Below are 17,310 nucleotides of genomic sequence, written 5' to 3'. Positions count from 1 at the left end.
TATGCAACCTAAGCAATTTGAAGGTGCAATATTGATTTATTCTGTTGTTTAGCTGGCGCAGCGGCGATATGTGGCGGCTTGTCTTGAACAATTATTTGATTTTATTTAGCGATAAGTTTTAATTGAAATTCAATATTGAAACGTGTAATTAAGACGTTTAGGTTGGGAACTCAATAAACTGAAAACATTTTAAACGTATCTGCCGTATATATTTTTATTATTTCTGTAAGATAAGTAAAGACTCGGCGGCACACCTTTTTGTAGGTGAAATATTTTTACACCGCATGGGAGGTTTCAAAGGATATCAGTTGTTGGTCATAATCAGCGTTTACAGACTGCGATGGTTATTTTGTATTTCTGGTGGCGTCTGTTGTATTTCTGGTGGCGACAGTCACTCACATCTTATTTGATACATATACGATTTTTTTGAAAAGAGTTCTATTAAGTGCGCAACTAAGTTCTCGCTGTTTGTCAATACATAGATGCCGCCAGCAATGTGTGGTAGTCGATTCTAACATAACCTAAACATCATAAACCAAGCTTAGACATATGGCAAACAAACTGTGTCGACACATTAATGATTTTGTTTTGTGAAATGTCCGATTTTGTGGCGAAAAATCGTCATTTGCGGGAAGTGTTGATTTTCCCCTTTCATTCGAAAAAAACGCCGGCTGAAGTGCATCGAGAGCTACAAAAAGTTTATGGAGGTGCTGCTTTAAGTGAAACAATGAGCCGAGATTGGTTCCGTCACTTCAATGAGGATCCGTTTCAAACGCAAGAAGAGCTTGCTTCAGTAGTAGGAGTTACCCGCTAATCCATATCCAAGCGATTGCATGCTTTGGAAATGATTCAGAAACAGGGGCATGGGTTCCTTATGAGTTAAAACCAAGGCATGTTGAACGCCGATTTTTCGCCTGTGATCAACTGCTCCAACAGCAAAAAAGGACGAGTTTTCTTCATCGCATCGTGACGGGTGATGAAAAATGAGTTTATTACAGCAATCCAAAGAAAAGGAAGTCATGAGGACTACCCGGTAATTCTTTTACGCCGTCGCCTCGTTCGAATATTCACGCTGCGAAGGTTATGCTATGTATTTGGTGGGACCAAGTTGGTGTTATTTATTATGATCTACAGCATAACAACGTTCGGCCTTACGTTGCCAAACCGTTGCCGTTAAAACCTACCTGGAAACACTGAAATGGGAAATCCTACTTTACCCGCTATATTCCCCAGATATTGCGCTGTCCGATTATCACCTCTTCCGATCGATGGAACATGGTTTAGTTGACCAGTAGTTCCATTCATATGAAGACATCAAAAATTGGCTTGATCCGTGGTTCGCCTCAAAAGGTGAACAGTTTTACCGCGACGGTATACGAGATCTACCAGAAAGATGGGAAAAAGTAGTAGCCAGTGATGGGCAATACTTTCAATGATTCGCTTGTAACCATTTTTTCAGAATAAAGTTGTATTTCCACCAAAAAAACAACGAGAACTTAGTTGTTATATATTTGGCGAAAATGGAAAAACTCAGTATGCAGACATTTTATCTATTTTGTTTTATTTCATTCTTTAATATTAAGTTCAAAAACGGGAGTGTATTTTTATTATTCACATATTGAGATGTACAAATAAATAAAAGTAATCACATGGGACGACACAACAATGATAAGCCGTCTATCATACTTGTTCTTTGGCTCCTTTCTGAAGTCATAGACCAATGCTAATAAATTTTAATAGATTATAATTTCGACTCTCATCATTTTTTTAGATATTTTCTCCATTTTACTGGTGTTGTAAGATAAATTATGAGTTGTTATTGCAGTATTACCTTGTCTCACTACAGAGAAGTGAACACGGAAAACAGTTGGCAAAATCTAATAAAAGCTCAATAAAAACAAGGTTGATTTTTACGAACAATTTTTTGGGGGGTTGAAATAAAGACCCATTTTTAATATTTTGCTATTGTATACTTTGAACTTTTCGGCTTCTTAATCAAGTCGGAGAAGAAAATAAGGCATTTTAAATTTTTTTACTAGGTTGACATTTTTTTGGAAGTACCCATTTCTAAATACATATATATATGTATATACATATATACATAATATATAATTCAAATTTACATATATAGGTAACATATACATACACACATGCATATAAATATATATTTATGAGTATACACACAGGTAATCAGCAATATTTATGTGGACTTTTTCGTAAAATTTTTTTCAAGTACGTTTAACCCATAGGTGCTCAATTCAATTGACAGCCCTACTGAAATTTTCCAAGGAATCATTTTGTAGAACATATTAACCCTTTAATATCCAGTTTAAGAGGGGCTTTTGAACAAGTTTTAAAAAAATGGGTTAAATAGTCACATAACGCTGGGATTCAATGAGTTAAAATGTTCTACAAAAAAATGTATCATGGAATTTTACTAAAAGTCTTCTAAGACGGAATTTAAGAAAAATCAATATTTGTACTGGATTTACCATATTATTTAATATGACATTTGATGAATATTGCGAAACTTTAATACACTTAAAAAAGAAATGTGATTCGGTAGACCAAAACCCAGTTGTGGTTTTACTATTCTACATGAGTGCTTTCATTTGCAATAGGTTTGGTTTGGGCCCGAGCCGATGACTTGAAAATTGTCGCACTGTGTTATCAAATGCGTGCTTGACTTAATAAGAGAGCCATTGAGGGCATTAGATGGTGTGGCAGGGATAAGAAATACGGCGCTGTGTTAACTCTGTCCGTTAAGGGGGTAGTATGGTATTTTTTTTTTTTCATTTTTTTTTTTTTTTTTTTTTTAAATTATTCTATAACATCTTAAGATTATTGTGTGAAAGTTTGAAGTGCATTGGAGTAAAATTGACAAAGACACAAAGGATTAAGTATCTACCTCTCCAACCGGATTTCACGCTGTAAAAATCTTCACAAATCTTTAAACGCGTTTTTCTCACACTTGCCTTTTTTACAGTCGGTGTCCACTGTAGATTCATATCTACTGCACCGATTCTTTTCAAATTTGGTTTTTTTGTTTCTTTACTTTATTCACGAGGTAATGACGTCGAGTTTTTTTTTTTTTTAAATTTTGTCATATTTTAAAACAACAAAGTTTTCAAGTTTTTTTTATGAAAAATCGGTGTTTTGACTTCAAAGCGCTTTAAAAAATTTAAAAAAAAAAAAAAAAAAAAATTCGACGTTGTTACCTGCGAAACTTTATTAGCTGATGAAATCAATTTGGTTTTTTGATTTTAGTTGATCCAGTAATGAGTTCTGAGGTACACCGCAATAAAACTTTTTTATGAGACGTCCGCGAAGATTCGCTGCCACCAACTCATTTCTTCATAAAAATCAATGAAAATTTCACACAATATTCTTTAAATATGACTTTATAATGAAGTAATTTTAAAATTTTGAATAAATCAACCGTGTCGACAAAAAAAATTTCGAAAAATATGCTTGTTTTACACCGAATTAACCATACTACCCCCTTAAAAACCCTTTCAGCTAGGTGGCAGCGTATGCTAGAAATCCTCACTCTCTCGTTGTTGTTTGAAATCCTCTCGAAGCATTGTTCAAAAAGTAAAAGATAGCCTAGAACACACGCATCAGATGGGCCCAACCGTATAAAAAAACTTAAAGAAAGAGGGTAAAAGAAAAAGTACCGACACAACTTCCAGAAGAAGGACTCACTTTCCATACGCACAAAGGCGTATCAATAAACACCCGCGTTTGCTGACAGAGGACGTTCTTGAGGGAAGTTGGTATTAGCACCGTGTGCTCCCATCTATCAAACGAAGGCAAAACTAATTTCAGACAGATTAATAAGTTAGTTTGGATTTGGCGTAAGATGGGTTTTGTGCTTTTCGCTATAGTTCGATAATTCACTTTTTGTTTTTGGATAGGAAAAATGCGAGAAGGTAAAAGCAAAGTTGGATGCTGTCTATGCGGACGCTGCGTCATCTATGACCACAGTTAAATATTGGTTGAAGGAATTTAAACGTGGGCGGACATCCGCTGAACCTGCTCCAAAGAAGACGACGACAGTCCCATCGGCCGGAAAGATCATGGCGACGAGTTTTTGGGATGCGAACAGCGTCCTCCCCATGGATTTTATAGAAAAAGAAAGAAAAAACGACCACTGACAATATTACAGCGAGTTTTTGGACCGCTTTCACAAAAACTTTAAGGGGACAATGCCGCTTTTGGCGAAAAAGAAGATGCAGTTTCACCACGATAACGCGCCAGCACATTCATCTCCGTACTCAAACGATCTGCCTTCCTTCAACTTTTTCTTGTTTGTTCCCTTACATGAAGAAATGGCTTGCGGGAAACAAATTTAGTTCAAACGAGGAGGTCATCACCAAGACAGAAGCGTATCTTGGAGAGTAAAACAAATACTATATTTTGGAGGGGTTAAAAAATAACCTTCATGTCTAACACGGGTACTTATTTGTGTTAGTGCTAGTTTTGTTCGTCGAGAGGGGACTTTGCTACTCAGTTGCCTACTTAGTCCAAAGTAGCACTTGTAGACAAGAGAGATTCTGCGGATCCAGATCCATTCGCTTAGCTTCTTTATGCAGTTTGGAAAAGGCAGAACTAACAGCGCGGTTGTTAAGGCTGATGATGCCAAAAAAATTGTGCCTGAGCGCTAAAGTTCAGCGGCTCACACATCCATTCCAGCATCAGGTTAAAGAAGTCACACGACAATCAACGGTATCAAACGGCTCGGAGAGATCCTTCGCAATTCTGACGGCGCTGCTGGTGTTGAGCAATGTCATCTTGCATAGCCGAATTAGTTTTGCGGGGATACCAAATTCAGATTTCGAGGCATATTGGAAACTCCGTTTCGTACTGTAGAATGCAGCTTTGAAGTCGTCGAAAAGATATACACCATCGATTCTCCGTTCATGGGTCTTTTTCAAGATTTGGCGTATTGTGAATATTTGGTCAATGGGAGACTTTCCCGGTCTAAAGCCACACTGATAAGGTCCAATCAATTGGTTGAATGTTTGGCTTCAGACTTTCACGTAATACGCTCGCTAGAACCTTTTACGCGATATTTAGAAGACTAATCCTGCGATAATTGGAACAGACCATATATTCACTTTGAAGAAATTTTTTAAATTTTAGAGTCCTTGTTTTGCGTTCAGCGAGTAATGATGAAAACAAACGCAATACTCTGCAATCTTCTAGATTAGTTCACCTACTGCTAGTAGCTTTAGCTGTAGCTTGGAAAAACACATTATCCAACTGAGCTTGAACGCTTGTACTCCTTTGGTTGAATGCCACTTCGATGCCTTTCTTGCCCATACATCTGCATCACTAGGTCCGCGAAAAAAATATAAATTGGCGCTGTGTCTCGAAGAAATTCTGGGGATTTTTGACATTATTCACAAAGAAGCAGAGCTTTGAAAGAATTTTTATTTGAATTCATTATTTAATTATTGAAGATGAGCTCGGCCAAACACCTAGCAGAAGTATGCGCGCCAGTTATTTATTTATTTTTTTATTATATTATTATATACAATATATGTATATAATTGGCGCGTACACCCTTTTTGGGTGTTTGGCCGAGCTCTTCCTCCTATTTGTGGTGTGCGTCTTGATGTTGTTCCACAAATGGAGGGACCAACAGTTTCAAGCCGATTCCGAACGGCAGATATTTTTATGAGGAGCCTTTTAATGGCAGAAATACACTCGGAGGTTTGCCATTGCTTGCCGAGGGGCGACCGCTATTAGAAACAACTTTTCCTGCATTTTGGTCTTTCACCACTCTTACATCCTTCAAAAAACACCCTTCGCCATTAAAGCAATCCTACCAATATTTTTAGTTCCAATAAAATTTTCTTAATTAACACTTAACAATCTTTAAATGCACTTGAAAATTTGTTGCCACCTTGAAAAGTGATCAAATAAAGTAATGAACACAAATTAGGCCAAAATAAATTGCAGCCAACTCATCTTTTTTCAACACCAGCGTTAACTGCAGGCTTCAGGTCTTAATGAGTTTTGCCGCAAGTCACGCTTCTTATTTTCAAAAAACGAAAAAAAAATTACAACACCAACTAAAAATAAGCCACTTTAAATCTATGCTTCCTATACTGGCGGCTTCACGACGTAGCGACGCCATTGAACTTGGACTGCAGATCGGCCGCCGGAAAAAGCGTTCAAAATGAACTGCCTGCTACAATAAGCGCAACGGCTGAATTGAATAAACATTGCTGTGCCTGTGTGTATATTCATTTGTCTGCTAATGCAGGTAATACTGGTATTGCCAAGTTGCCAAGTCATCCCCAAAGCATTCTCGGCAATGCTGACTGCAGCCGACACAGACCGTCTTCAGAGCTTCCGTCTGCTTGACCGCCAAAAAACCCAAGCGGATGAATTACAATCGGCTGCATTTAAGAGGAAATAATATAATAAAATTGTAAAGTAAATAAAGTAAGCTAACCGCCAACGAGTAGATGGAGTTGTAAGCGTCTGCACGCGCTACTCAATGACGTTTCAGCCAATTTTGGTAGCAAACTTGAGCAGCCTCCGAGTGAGCAGCCGCAATTGAAAGTTGTGCCGCGCGATGACTGAGCTTGCGCTTCTGTGTATGGTTTTTGGTTGTTGTAATTGTTAGCCGCCGTAGCCGAATGGGTTGGTGCGTGATTACCATTCGGAATTCACCGAGAGGTCGTTAGTTCGAATCTCGGTGAAGGCAAAATTAATAAAAACATTTTTCTAATAGCGGTCGCCCCTCGGCAGGCAATGGCAAACCTCCGAGTGTATTTCTGCCATGAAAAAGCTCCTCATAAAAATATCTGCCGTTCGGAGTCGGCTTGAAACTGTAGGTCCCTCCATTTGTGGAACAACATCAAGACGCACACCACAAATAGGAGGAGGAGCTCGGCCAAACACCTAACAGAAGTGTACGCGCCAATTATTTATTTTTTATTTATTAATTGTTAGTTGCTTTGTTGTGTATACGTCCATGCGACGACATAAATCGCAAATGTCATGTTTCACTGTGGTTAACAACTTCATTGTGGGGCATTCACAAGATTCTTTAGAGACTGCGGCTTTGCTGATTCTATTTCGAATTTTGGGGCACGTGCATTCCCTGTTGCTGCAAATGGCAGTAAAATTGGCAATTTAGCGAATTGGCTGTTGCGCACTGTTGCAGGTGACATGATTGACAGCCGAATAGCTGTAACGAAGAACAAAAAAACAAACAAAAAAAACAAAATAAATAACTAAGCAAAAATACAAGCAAAAAATTCAAGCAATAAAAAATTTCGTATTATTTTTTCCAAAATTTAGCTAAATCAGATTAAAAATGTTGTTGCTGCTTTATTACCTATGTTGCCGTTATGCAGGCCATTAGGCCAATGAACACTGCACACACACACACACACACATACGCTTCTGTTAGCATTCATTGTGGCTGCTATTGGTATTTGTTGCTGCTACATACAGGCACCTGAACGGTGAAGCGGTGCACTGAAATTGCAACTACAGACAGCCAAGAGCGCCAACAACAAGCTATCAGCGAAAAATTTTGCAGTTACTGAAAACTGGTTTAAAATGCAGCTAAGAAAAAAATTAAAATCTTCGATCTAATTAATTGCATTCAAGCTGGTTGTTGCATGCCGCTTATTGTGGCAAGCATTGCACTGAACTTTGCTGCTTTAATTTGCCTGCAGTCGAGCCACCGCATTGCCACTGTGCTACAAATGCATCCATACTCAATCCACAAAAACAAAACAAAAATCAGAAAATGAACAAGAAAAATATTCTCCAAAAATTATTATCAACAAAAGTGCTTTGAATATAAAAATATGTACCGAGAAATGGCGTGTTGTATCGGGTGGTTTTTTTTAATAAAAAAATAATTAGCGCGTCTGTTAGGTATTTGGTCGAGCGTCTGCTCCTATTTGTGGAGTGCGTCTTGATGTTGTCTATGGTTTGACAACTCAAAATGGTAAACTGTTTTGACATTTCTGTTCAGTAAGGTTTGGTTTGGAATGCATGCATCTGTGTTTCAAGCGGAGATTCAAAAAGCTATGAATTTTGTTGTGGCAAACAGATGGAGGGGCAGATCTGTATGTGTCCGCACCGACAGCCAAGCGGCGCTCATGGCCTTAGACAGCCCCCCAACCTCTTCAAGGGTATTTGAAACCTTTAAATCCAGGTTGAACTATGTCGGTAGACATAATAGCCTGATGCTAACATAAGTCCCGGGACACGTGGTTATCGCGGGTAACGAGCCTTAGCCAGACTGGGCTCTGAGGCCAACTTTTTTGGCCCGGAACCCGTTCTGCAGCCATCAAAACCACGGTGCGAGCTTGGCAGGCTGAGAGAGGCTACAGATGGACAAAACTGATGTTACCTGTCATGTCCGACTGATTCTCGCAGTTCCTACTGTCACTAAGCAGAGGGGACTATAGCAGCTAGTTGGACTGATGGCTGGCCACTTTCTATGGGCAAAGCATATGGAAAAGGTGGACATCTCAGACAGTGCACTCTAATATGTTGACCAAAACCTGTGCGTCTGCCCAGCCTTTGCTCGAATAAGGCTTGAGGTCTTTGGCACTGATGTGCTAAGAAGCGACCACCTTGGCTCCTTGGCACCACAAGATCTACTCAGATTTCGTCGGAGGTCGAGTAGATTTAAAGAAAATTAAAAAGGGAATCCGAGTGAAGTACCATGGATTTAATTGTGTCTGAGTGATGCACTTTCTAGTTAGTCCCGACCAAAAAAAAGGGTTGGCAAGTAGAAAAGGAGTAGAAAGGGAGTTCCCGCTAAGATAATCTGCCTCAACAAAGCCCATTCATCACCAACGCAGGCGTAAGACGAGGTTATCCCCAGTTGTCCTAGACGATATTATGAGCCGATTGGCCCTGCATAAAAAAGGTATCGTATGGGATTTCACCAGACACCTCGAGGACCTGAACTTCGCCTCCTCGCCGATGACATCTGCCTCCTCTCTTACAAACTCACTGGCATGCAAGCGAATGCGGACAGACTAGTCACGTTGGCACGCACTGTTGGACTGGAGGTTAACTTCGCTGAGACAAAGACTATGGGAGTCAACCACAATAAAGCCAGGGTCAGAGAAAGTCAGCCACAAAGCCATGTGATAGTTGACGGGTGCCTGACGGAATTTGTCGAAGCATCTGCTACATCGGCTATACTATGACGACAGACGGTGGAGCAGATGAAGATGTTAAATGACGGCTGAACAAAGCAAGGGCGGCGTTCGGACGAATGTATTTAGTATAGACGAGTTCGCAAATCTCCAGTCGCACTAAACTGCGTATATTCAGCTCTTGTGTGAGCTCAGTATTGTTGTACGGTAGTGAAACATGCCTGGCCGCTAACGTCATCACACAGAGGCTACAATCTTTCGTCAACAAATGTCTCCACATCATCTGTGGAATATTCTGGCCGAACACCATCAGCAATGATGAGCTGTGGAGATCAACGCAGAAAGTGATGTGGGATATCTCACACGCTTAGAAAACCACTAGATAGCATCCCACAAGAATGGCACTGAACTGGAACTCGCAAGGGAGCAGAGGTGGCGGTCGGCCAAATATAACTTGGGGAAGCTAGCAGATCACCTGGGACGGCGCAAAAACAACAGCCCAGAATCGTGTACGATGAAAGAGTCTTGTTGAGGCCCTATGCTTCCGAGCAGAGTGAACAGGGGCATTGTATGAAGAACGCCCAGACTTGAGTACACACACAGCTATGGAAACACTGTTTCCTTAGATTCTTCTTAATTCCATTAATCGCTGTACGGCCACCCCAACTTCCTAGCATGGCCAAAGGCGACATCGTCCATCTTGGAGCCGTCAGTGTAAAGTGCAGCTGTATTCTGAACAATACAACTCACATTTAAAAAATAAATGCATTGAAATTATCTACCAAATTATAATAAAAAAAATCATTGCAAACAAATTTCTGATTTGTATTATTATTTTAAGCTCTCACGCTCTTAAAAAACACCCGGTATACTTATATACTTAGCTTCGACATTACGTTAGGTTTGCTTTATTCCAACCTCCTTCTATTTAATTTTATTTTTTTGTTGCAATTTTTTTAATTTTTTAATTTTATCGGAACAATCAAATTATATTTTTATTTGTGTGGTCACTGGGTTGTTGCCTCATTGCTTAGCTTGGAAATTGTGGCTTGGTACACATTTCGCCTCAAGTTTCGCTTAAGTTTTAACTGAAATGCATTTTTTAGATCTCTAGAATTGATACAAATTTGGTTATTGGTCAAATCTGATACTTTGTAGAATGGGAATTGTATTTCTAGCAAAAGAAATTTGATATTCAAAATTGGTCCTAATGTCGACAACAGAAATAAATCGAATCTACAATAAAATAAAACTGTGGGAGAGTCGGGACTGTACATTGCAAATATCAAAAAGTATTATTATCATTGTTGTAGTAGTGGTAGAGGTAGTGGATTATGTAGGAAGTGCAACAGAGTGGAGTAAGACCATTTTTAAAAAGTTTGTCGGCCTTTGTGTGTATGTTTAAATGCGCTAATCTCTAGAACAGATTAACCAATTTCGATTAGCCTTGCACTGAAAGGTGAAGGAGACTTCTAAGCAGATTATTTTCGTCTTTTGGAAGAATATTGTTGATGTTGCTGCTGTTGTTATTATTATTGTTGTAGAATAATCATTCCCCATACATGATAGGGTCGTTCCGATAACGAAGAGCCGACTGTCTTGGAAACGAGCGGATATGGCTTTATTGGTGGCACTTCAAAAAATTTTATTCATGGTCCAATTCGTCTTTTATTCATACTTACTTACTCATAATCTCGTTTTATGGTTGAAATGATCCAATTTCATGTTTGAATAACTCTTTTACTAAACAAAAAACAAGATTTTGAGTGATTTGATGAGATTTCCATCTTTATCTGAGCCTTCACATTTTTTGTTAAGTGGCTGCTGCTCTTGATACATATTTGTGCCCCATTTTATCGCATTTTCTGCAATTAGAAGTCTTTTATCCAATGAAGTAAATTACAAAGTATGACTAAATGGTAATTTTACTACTAAATGAAAGTTCAGGTTCGAAAATATCTTCCGAAATTTCATTTGAATAGTATCCTTAAGTGGGAGCAATGTTAAGTAGGTAAAAGTGGCAGTCGATCATTAAACCAACTCACTTAGATCGTTGCCAATCAATTAAGATACCACAGTAGCAGTTTACCTGCTACGTCTCATTAAACCATTTTGTGCATTTTAAGTGCAAGCCCATTGATCTGAGGTCTGAGGCTGACACTTATGTATATCCCTAAGCTTCTCAGTATCATTCAAGAGCGATGAGACAAACTATCTAAACCTAGTGGCATACCACGCAGTGCAGTGACAGAGAAGATGTCTGACAGACTCTTCATTCTCCTCATTCATGCAGCTCCTGCAATAGTCGAAGTAAGGTCCGTTCAATCTTTGAGCACGTCAACCTGGGAGTTCTTGATGTGGGCCCTTGATCAAAGCAACTAACATAGAGGCGTTTTTCCGTGACCGATTAAGTAGCGTCTTTGAGCGCCTGTCTAGCGTCTAAGAGCAATGTGTCTTCATAGATAATGAATGTCAGCAAAGCTCGGGCTCTTCAAAACCTGCGGACTAAACACAATTCACTCGTACCAAACTTCTTGCCTTGTAGAGTCTGGACAAATACGATCGGTTACGGCGTCAACTATTCTATTGAGCGATTTCGTGTCAAGCGATCTATGTATTTTGAACAAGGTTTTTAACTAATCAAAATTTAATATGTTGCAGGCTTGAATATAACAAGAATTGAGCTGAAGAAAGTCTTAAACAAATTCAACAATTTTGAGATTTCCTCAATCCTGGAAATTTTGGTTTGGCTTTAAAGCTAAATATCTTCGGTTGCTATCAAATATACTTCTAAAAAACAATTCCAAATAAAAAAAAAATTAAAAACAAAGAAATTGTTTTTGAAAATTAAAAAAAAAATTTAAAAAATTATACAATTTTAGATAACAAAAAAAAAAACTAAACGAAAAAAAATATTATCAAAAGCTTTTTAAATAAATTTTAAAATGTTTTTTTCAAAAAACTTTGTTTTTAATTTTTTTTTTTCCAAATTACAATCGAGGGGAATGCCCTCCATATATGAACAAACAATGAACACTTTTCCCAACAATTTTTAACAAAACTCTGTGTTTAAAAAAAATTCAATAAATTTTGATTAATATTTAAAAAAAAATTTAATATTAAAAAGAAATTATTTTAAAGAAGAAAGAAAGAAAAAGAAGTTATTAAATTTCTTTTTTTTAATTTTTTAAAAACTTACCCTAATTTGGAAAAAAATGTTTTATTAAAAAATTCGTTTAAACTGTTTTTTAATTAAATTAAATTTTTAAAAAGTTTAAAAACTTTTTGTTTAATTTTTTTTTCAAATGTAGAAAAAAACTTTTGTTGTAATAATTTTTCAATTTAAAATTTTCGAAAAAACAAAATTTATTTAATTTAAAAGAATTTTTTTCAAACATTTTATAAATGTTTTGTTTTTAAACATATTAGAAAACAAAATTAAATTCGGGAGGGATGCTTTCTATAAATGACAAAAAATAAACTGTTACCCAAAACTGTTTAACAAAAACAAACTGTGGTTTAAAAAATTAAAAAAAAATATTTTATTAATATTTATAAAAATTAATATTAAAAAACAAAATTTGTTTTATAGTGAAAAACAGTTATCAAAAAAGACTTTGTTTTATTTTTTTGTAAATTTAACTTAAACTGAAAAAACAGTTGTATTGTAAAATTTATTTAAAATTGTTTTAATTACACTAAATTTTTAAAAAGTTTAGAAACTTTTTGTTTAAGCTTTTTTCTTCAAATTTAGAAAAACCCCTTTTCCTTTAATAATTTTTTAATTTCACATATTTGAAAAAAAAAATTGTATTAAATTTAAAACAATTTTTGTTTAAAACATTTTATAAAATTTTTCTTTTAAAAACATACTAAAACAAAATTAAGTTGGAGTGGATGCATTCTATAAAGGACTTCTATGAAAAACTGATTCCCACAAAGTTTTAGCAAAAACCTGCAGTTTAAAAAATTTCAAAAACATTGTATTAATATCTAAGAAAAATTTAATATTAAAAACCAAAATTTGGAAAAAATGTTATTATAAAATTTGTTTAAATTTTTTTTAATTAAATTAAATTTTTTAAAAAGTTAAACAATTTTTTGTTGAATTTTTTTTTCAAATTTAAATTAACTATTTTTTGTAATAATTTTTTAATTTTTAAATTTTGAAAAAAGTGTTTTATTAAATTTAAAACAACTTTGATAAATTTAAAACACATTTTTTGAAACATTTCATAAAATTTTTCTTTTGAAAACATATTAAAAAACAAAATTAAATTTGGGGGGATGCTTTCTATAAATGACAAAAGAACAAAAATGTTTCGCAAAAAAATTTTAACCAAAAACTGTGGTTTAAAAAATTTCAAAAAAAGTCTATTAATATTTAAAAAAAAATTTAATATTAAAATCCAAAATTTGTTTTATAATTTCAAAAAATGTTGTTAAAATTTTTTTTTTTTTTTTTTTAAATTTTACTTAACTTGAAAAGAAAAATTTATTATATTTATACATTGTTTAAATTTTATTACAAATTTTTTAAAAATTTTATCACAAAATTTTTTTTAAATTTTTTAAAATATTTAAAAATTTGTTGTTTCATTTTTTTTTGAAATTTAGAAAAAAAATTTTTTTTGTAATAATTTTTTAGTTTTAAATTTTGAAAAAAAAAATTATTAAATTTTTGTTGCGCAACATCGTCAATGCTCCATACTATGTGAGAAATGTCGACCTCCATCGTGATCTTGGTATCTTACCCATCACTGACGTGGCGAAAAAGTACGCCATGGCTCACAGACAACGTTTAAGTACACATGTCAACGCTGAAGCATTGGCTTTGCTTCAGCCAAATCCTCATCGTTGGCGGCTCAAGCGTAAAACAGTTTTAGACCAGATGGGCACCCAGTAGCAGCTGTACCTTATATATTTATACATTTATAATGAATTTATGAATATTGGGGCATCTTAGCTTTTTCCTTTTTTAATATATATGTTCAATAAAAATTGCTCGTTAGTATCTTTATTTCGTTGTACTAGTTGTAATTTCTAAACGTTATTCTGCTTATACTTTAAGATGCGTTAATAAAAAAAAAAAAATTAAATTTGAAAAAATTTTTTTTCAAACATTCTATAAAATTTTTCTTTTAATTATTTTTATTTATTTTTTATATAATTTTTTTTTTGTAATTTTGTTTTAGTTCCTCAAACAAGACATAGGGTGTTTGCTCAATATTTTGTGAAAACAAATTTTTTTTTGTCATTTATGAAAAACTCCGCCTCAATATTTTCTTATTTTATTCATTAATGTCTTTGACTACACTCAGTAACCCCTGAAAGTTTCAAATTAATATATATTTAAGTATAGGGATGTTGTTGTGGCGTCATTTAAAAACTACTTGAACATCACAACAAAATGTTGGCCTGCACGCCATCGACGCTTTTCGTAACTTCATTATTGAAAAGCCTATAATTTTTCCCGGCATTAAACAAAATAAATTCACTTCCACACAATTTGGAAAGTAATAAACAAAAATGGGTAATAAACTGAGACGTTAAAATTTATGCAGCACGTGCCACACACACACATATACATACACATAAACGACCAGCCACATTTTACTAAAAGTTGCAGCTGAGTGCAAGAGATGAGCCGCCGCACGAGCAGACAGCCATAGAGCGCTGCTTGTCTGAGGCAAACAACAACAAACAAATTTACAAAGTAACCCACACTGCCGCAACAACACTTGCACTGCGGCTGTGCATTTCCAAGTAGTTGCATGATGTGTTAGATAGTGAAATCCATTACCGCTAATTACCATAAATCGCTACGACGCGTTGCACGATCCATACCAGTAGGAGCTGAGCAAAAAATTGTGTGCTGGTAGATGGGCAAGTGGGATGGCCCATGGATATTGTTGTTGCTACAGGAGTTGGGTTAACACGCGCGTAAAGTAGGTAGTTGTTACTGGCAGCGATTTGTTGCAGAGGTGCATTTAATTAGTGTTAAATAAATTGCATGGCATAAAATATGCGCGTACACATTCACATACACAAAAAGCTATTTACAGAAAATTAAGCCCCTAATACAATTAGTTTATATTATTAAATATCCATTGCTCTACCATTTCATTTACCCTTTTTCGTTTTTTTTTTCTCTCTATTTTCAGATGAAGTCGTTGACCTTGCATTTCACTGCACTACTTCCGCTGCTGTCGCTGTTGTTGCTAATATCACAACACGCGCCCGCTGACGCATTGCGGCCAGGCACAATGGCTACGCCAGCGGAGGTGGATAAGTCAACTTCCGCGCCCATCAATAAACGAACCACATCGACAACAACACAACAGCCACCATCGTTGCGTGCACCACGTCTTATGCGCACACCGCGGCCCACCACAGTGATGACGCATCCAACAACAAGAACATCAACAGCTACAACTACAACGGCCAGAACTACAACTAAACCAGTAGCGCTGCTCGTGACCAAACAACCAACACTCAAGCAAACAGCGCGCCGTTCAGCGCTCGACTCCAAAAACAATGCCGGAACAGCACCTACAACAGCGCGGCTGGCGCGCACCGCCGATAGGAGCGTATCGCCAAATGTGCGCCAAAATCGTAGTTTTCTCAGCGCCACAGGGACGCAAAACTCGCAGACCAGCAATGCGGCGACGGCGGTCGGTAGGAGTGTTGATGCGAGCAAGACATACAAACAAATTGACAATCGCCAAATAAAGCGTGTGGCCTACAAAAACAATAACAAACAACAAAATGCCAGCGCTAATGCAACGCGCACGAGCACCACAACTAAGGCAACACATGCGCCGGCAATTCTATCATCAACAGCTTTATTGTCGCCATCGGTGACGTCTACTACGGCAGCCAGCGTGAACACTCATCGTCACGCCGGCGATGCACGTCAGACGACGTCATCAATAGATTCCGCGCCAAACGATGCTGTGACGAATCATAACAATCAACCACTCCTTCAGCGCCAGTCAAACCAAGTCGCTGCTCTTGCGGCGCATGGCAACGCGGAACGCGCGACGCCACCACGGCAGACATACATCAAAGGTGTCGACACGGCGAATTCAACGCGTCTGCCACAAACACCAAAAACGTGAGTTACCATTTTAGACATTTTTATTTAGTAAACAAGCAAACGAACAACCGAAAAGTGATTGGCGATTTACGATTCGCCTTTTACGATTTACTACTTGCGTCTTTGGTGGTTTCATTGTTTTTGTTGTGCATGATTCGTAATAAAATTGGGCAGTGGTTGAGCAGCGGTTGTGGGTCAAAGTTTAAACACAAACTTAACGCTTTAATGACCGACCAAATATAGTTCCGGGGCTTTAATGAGCAATAAAACGGTTGTTTCGGTTGAAATTGAGGCTAAATAAGCGGGGCGTGGCTGTGTAGAGGAAAGTGAGGTTTCATCGGCAATAAAGGAAGTGCTTGCGTATATATTGTCGAAGGTGTAGGCGGAATGTGTGTATGTAAAAGGTGTTTCATTAGGGGCATAACCAGTTTGTATTTATATAAAGGGTGGTTAAGTTTCAAGGGCCGGTATTGATTTTAAATAAAATACAATATTTTTTTAAATTATTGCCATTTCTCTTGATTATGCTAATATTGGTATGGCTCAATTACGTACGGTGTCACATCTATAATATAATATATCCGATGGTCCAAATTTTCGATGACGCTGAGGCATAATTGAGGTTCTATGCCGTTAATATGCCGAATTATCTCATCCTCTAACTACTGAATTGTTGCTGGCTTATCGACGTACACCTTTTCTTCCAAATAACCCCAAAGAAAAAAGTCCAACGGTGTCAATTCACATGATCTTGGTGGCCAATTGACATCGCCGCGACGTGAGATTATTCGGCCATCAAATTTTTCGGGCAAGTGGCACCGTTCTGTTGAAACCACATATCGTCCACATCCATATCTTCCAATTCGGGCCATAAAAAGTTCGTTATCATCTCACGATAGCGAACACTATTCACAGTAACTGCCTGACCGGCCTCATTTTGGAAAAAATACGGCCCAATGCTGCCGCCGGCCCATAAACCGCACCAAACAGTCACTCTTTATAGGTGCATTGGCTTTTCGGCAATCACTCTTGGACTATCATTCGCCCAAATGCGGCAATTCT

At 36.9% G+C, this 17,310-nt stretch overlaps 1 protein-coding gene across 1 annotated transcript in view; it reads left to right on the top strand.

Annotated features, from left to right (window-relative positions):
• The window catches only part of LOC128857043 (uncharacterized), an 81,631-nt gene that overhangs the window by 48,278 nt on the left and 16,043 nt on the right, over positions 1 to 17,310 (top strand). Inside the window, exon 2 of the mRNA XM_054092572.1 lies at positions 15,314 to 16,266. Coding sequence (XP_053948547.1) covers positions 15,314 to 16,266 — 953 coding nt within the window. The remainder of the gene's footprint in view (positions 1 to 15,313; positions 16,267 to 17,310) is intronic.

The sequence above is a fragment of the Anastrepha ludens genome, chromosome 3 (assembly GCF_028408465.1).
Source record: "Anastrepha ludens isolate Willacy chromosome 3, idAnaLude1.1, whole genome shotgun sequence".
Classification (NCBI taxonomy): Eukaryota; Metazoa; Arthropoda; class Insecta; order Diptera; family Tephritidae; genus Anastrepha; species Anastrepha ludens.
Note: the sequence above shows the minus strand (reverse complement) of the source record. Positions and strands in the feature narration are given on the sequence as shown.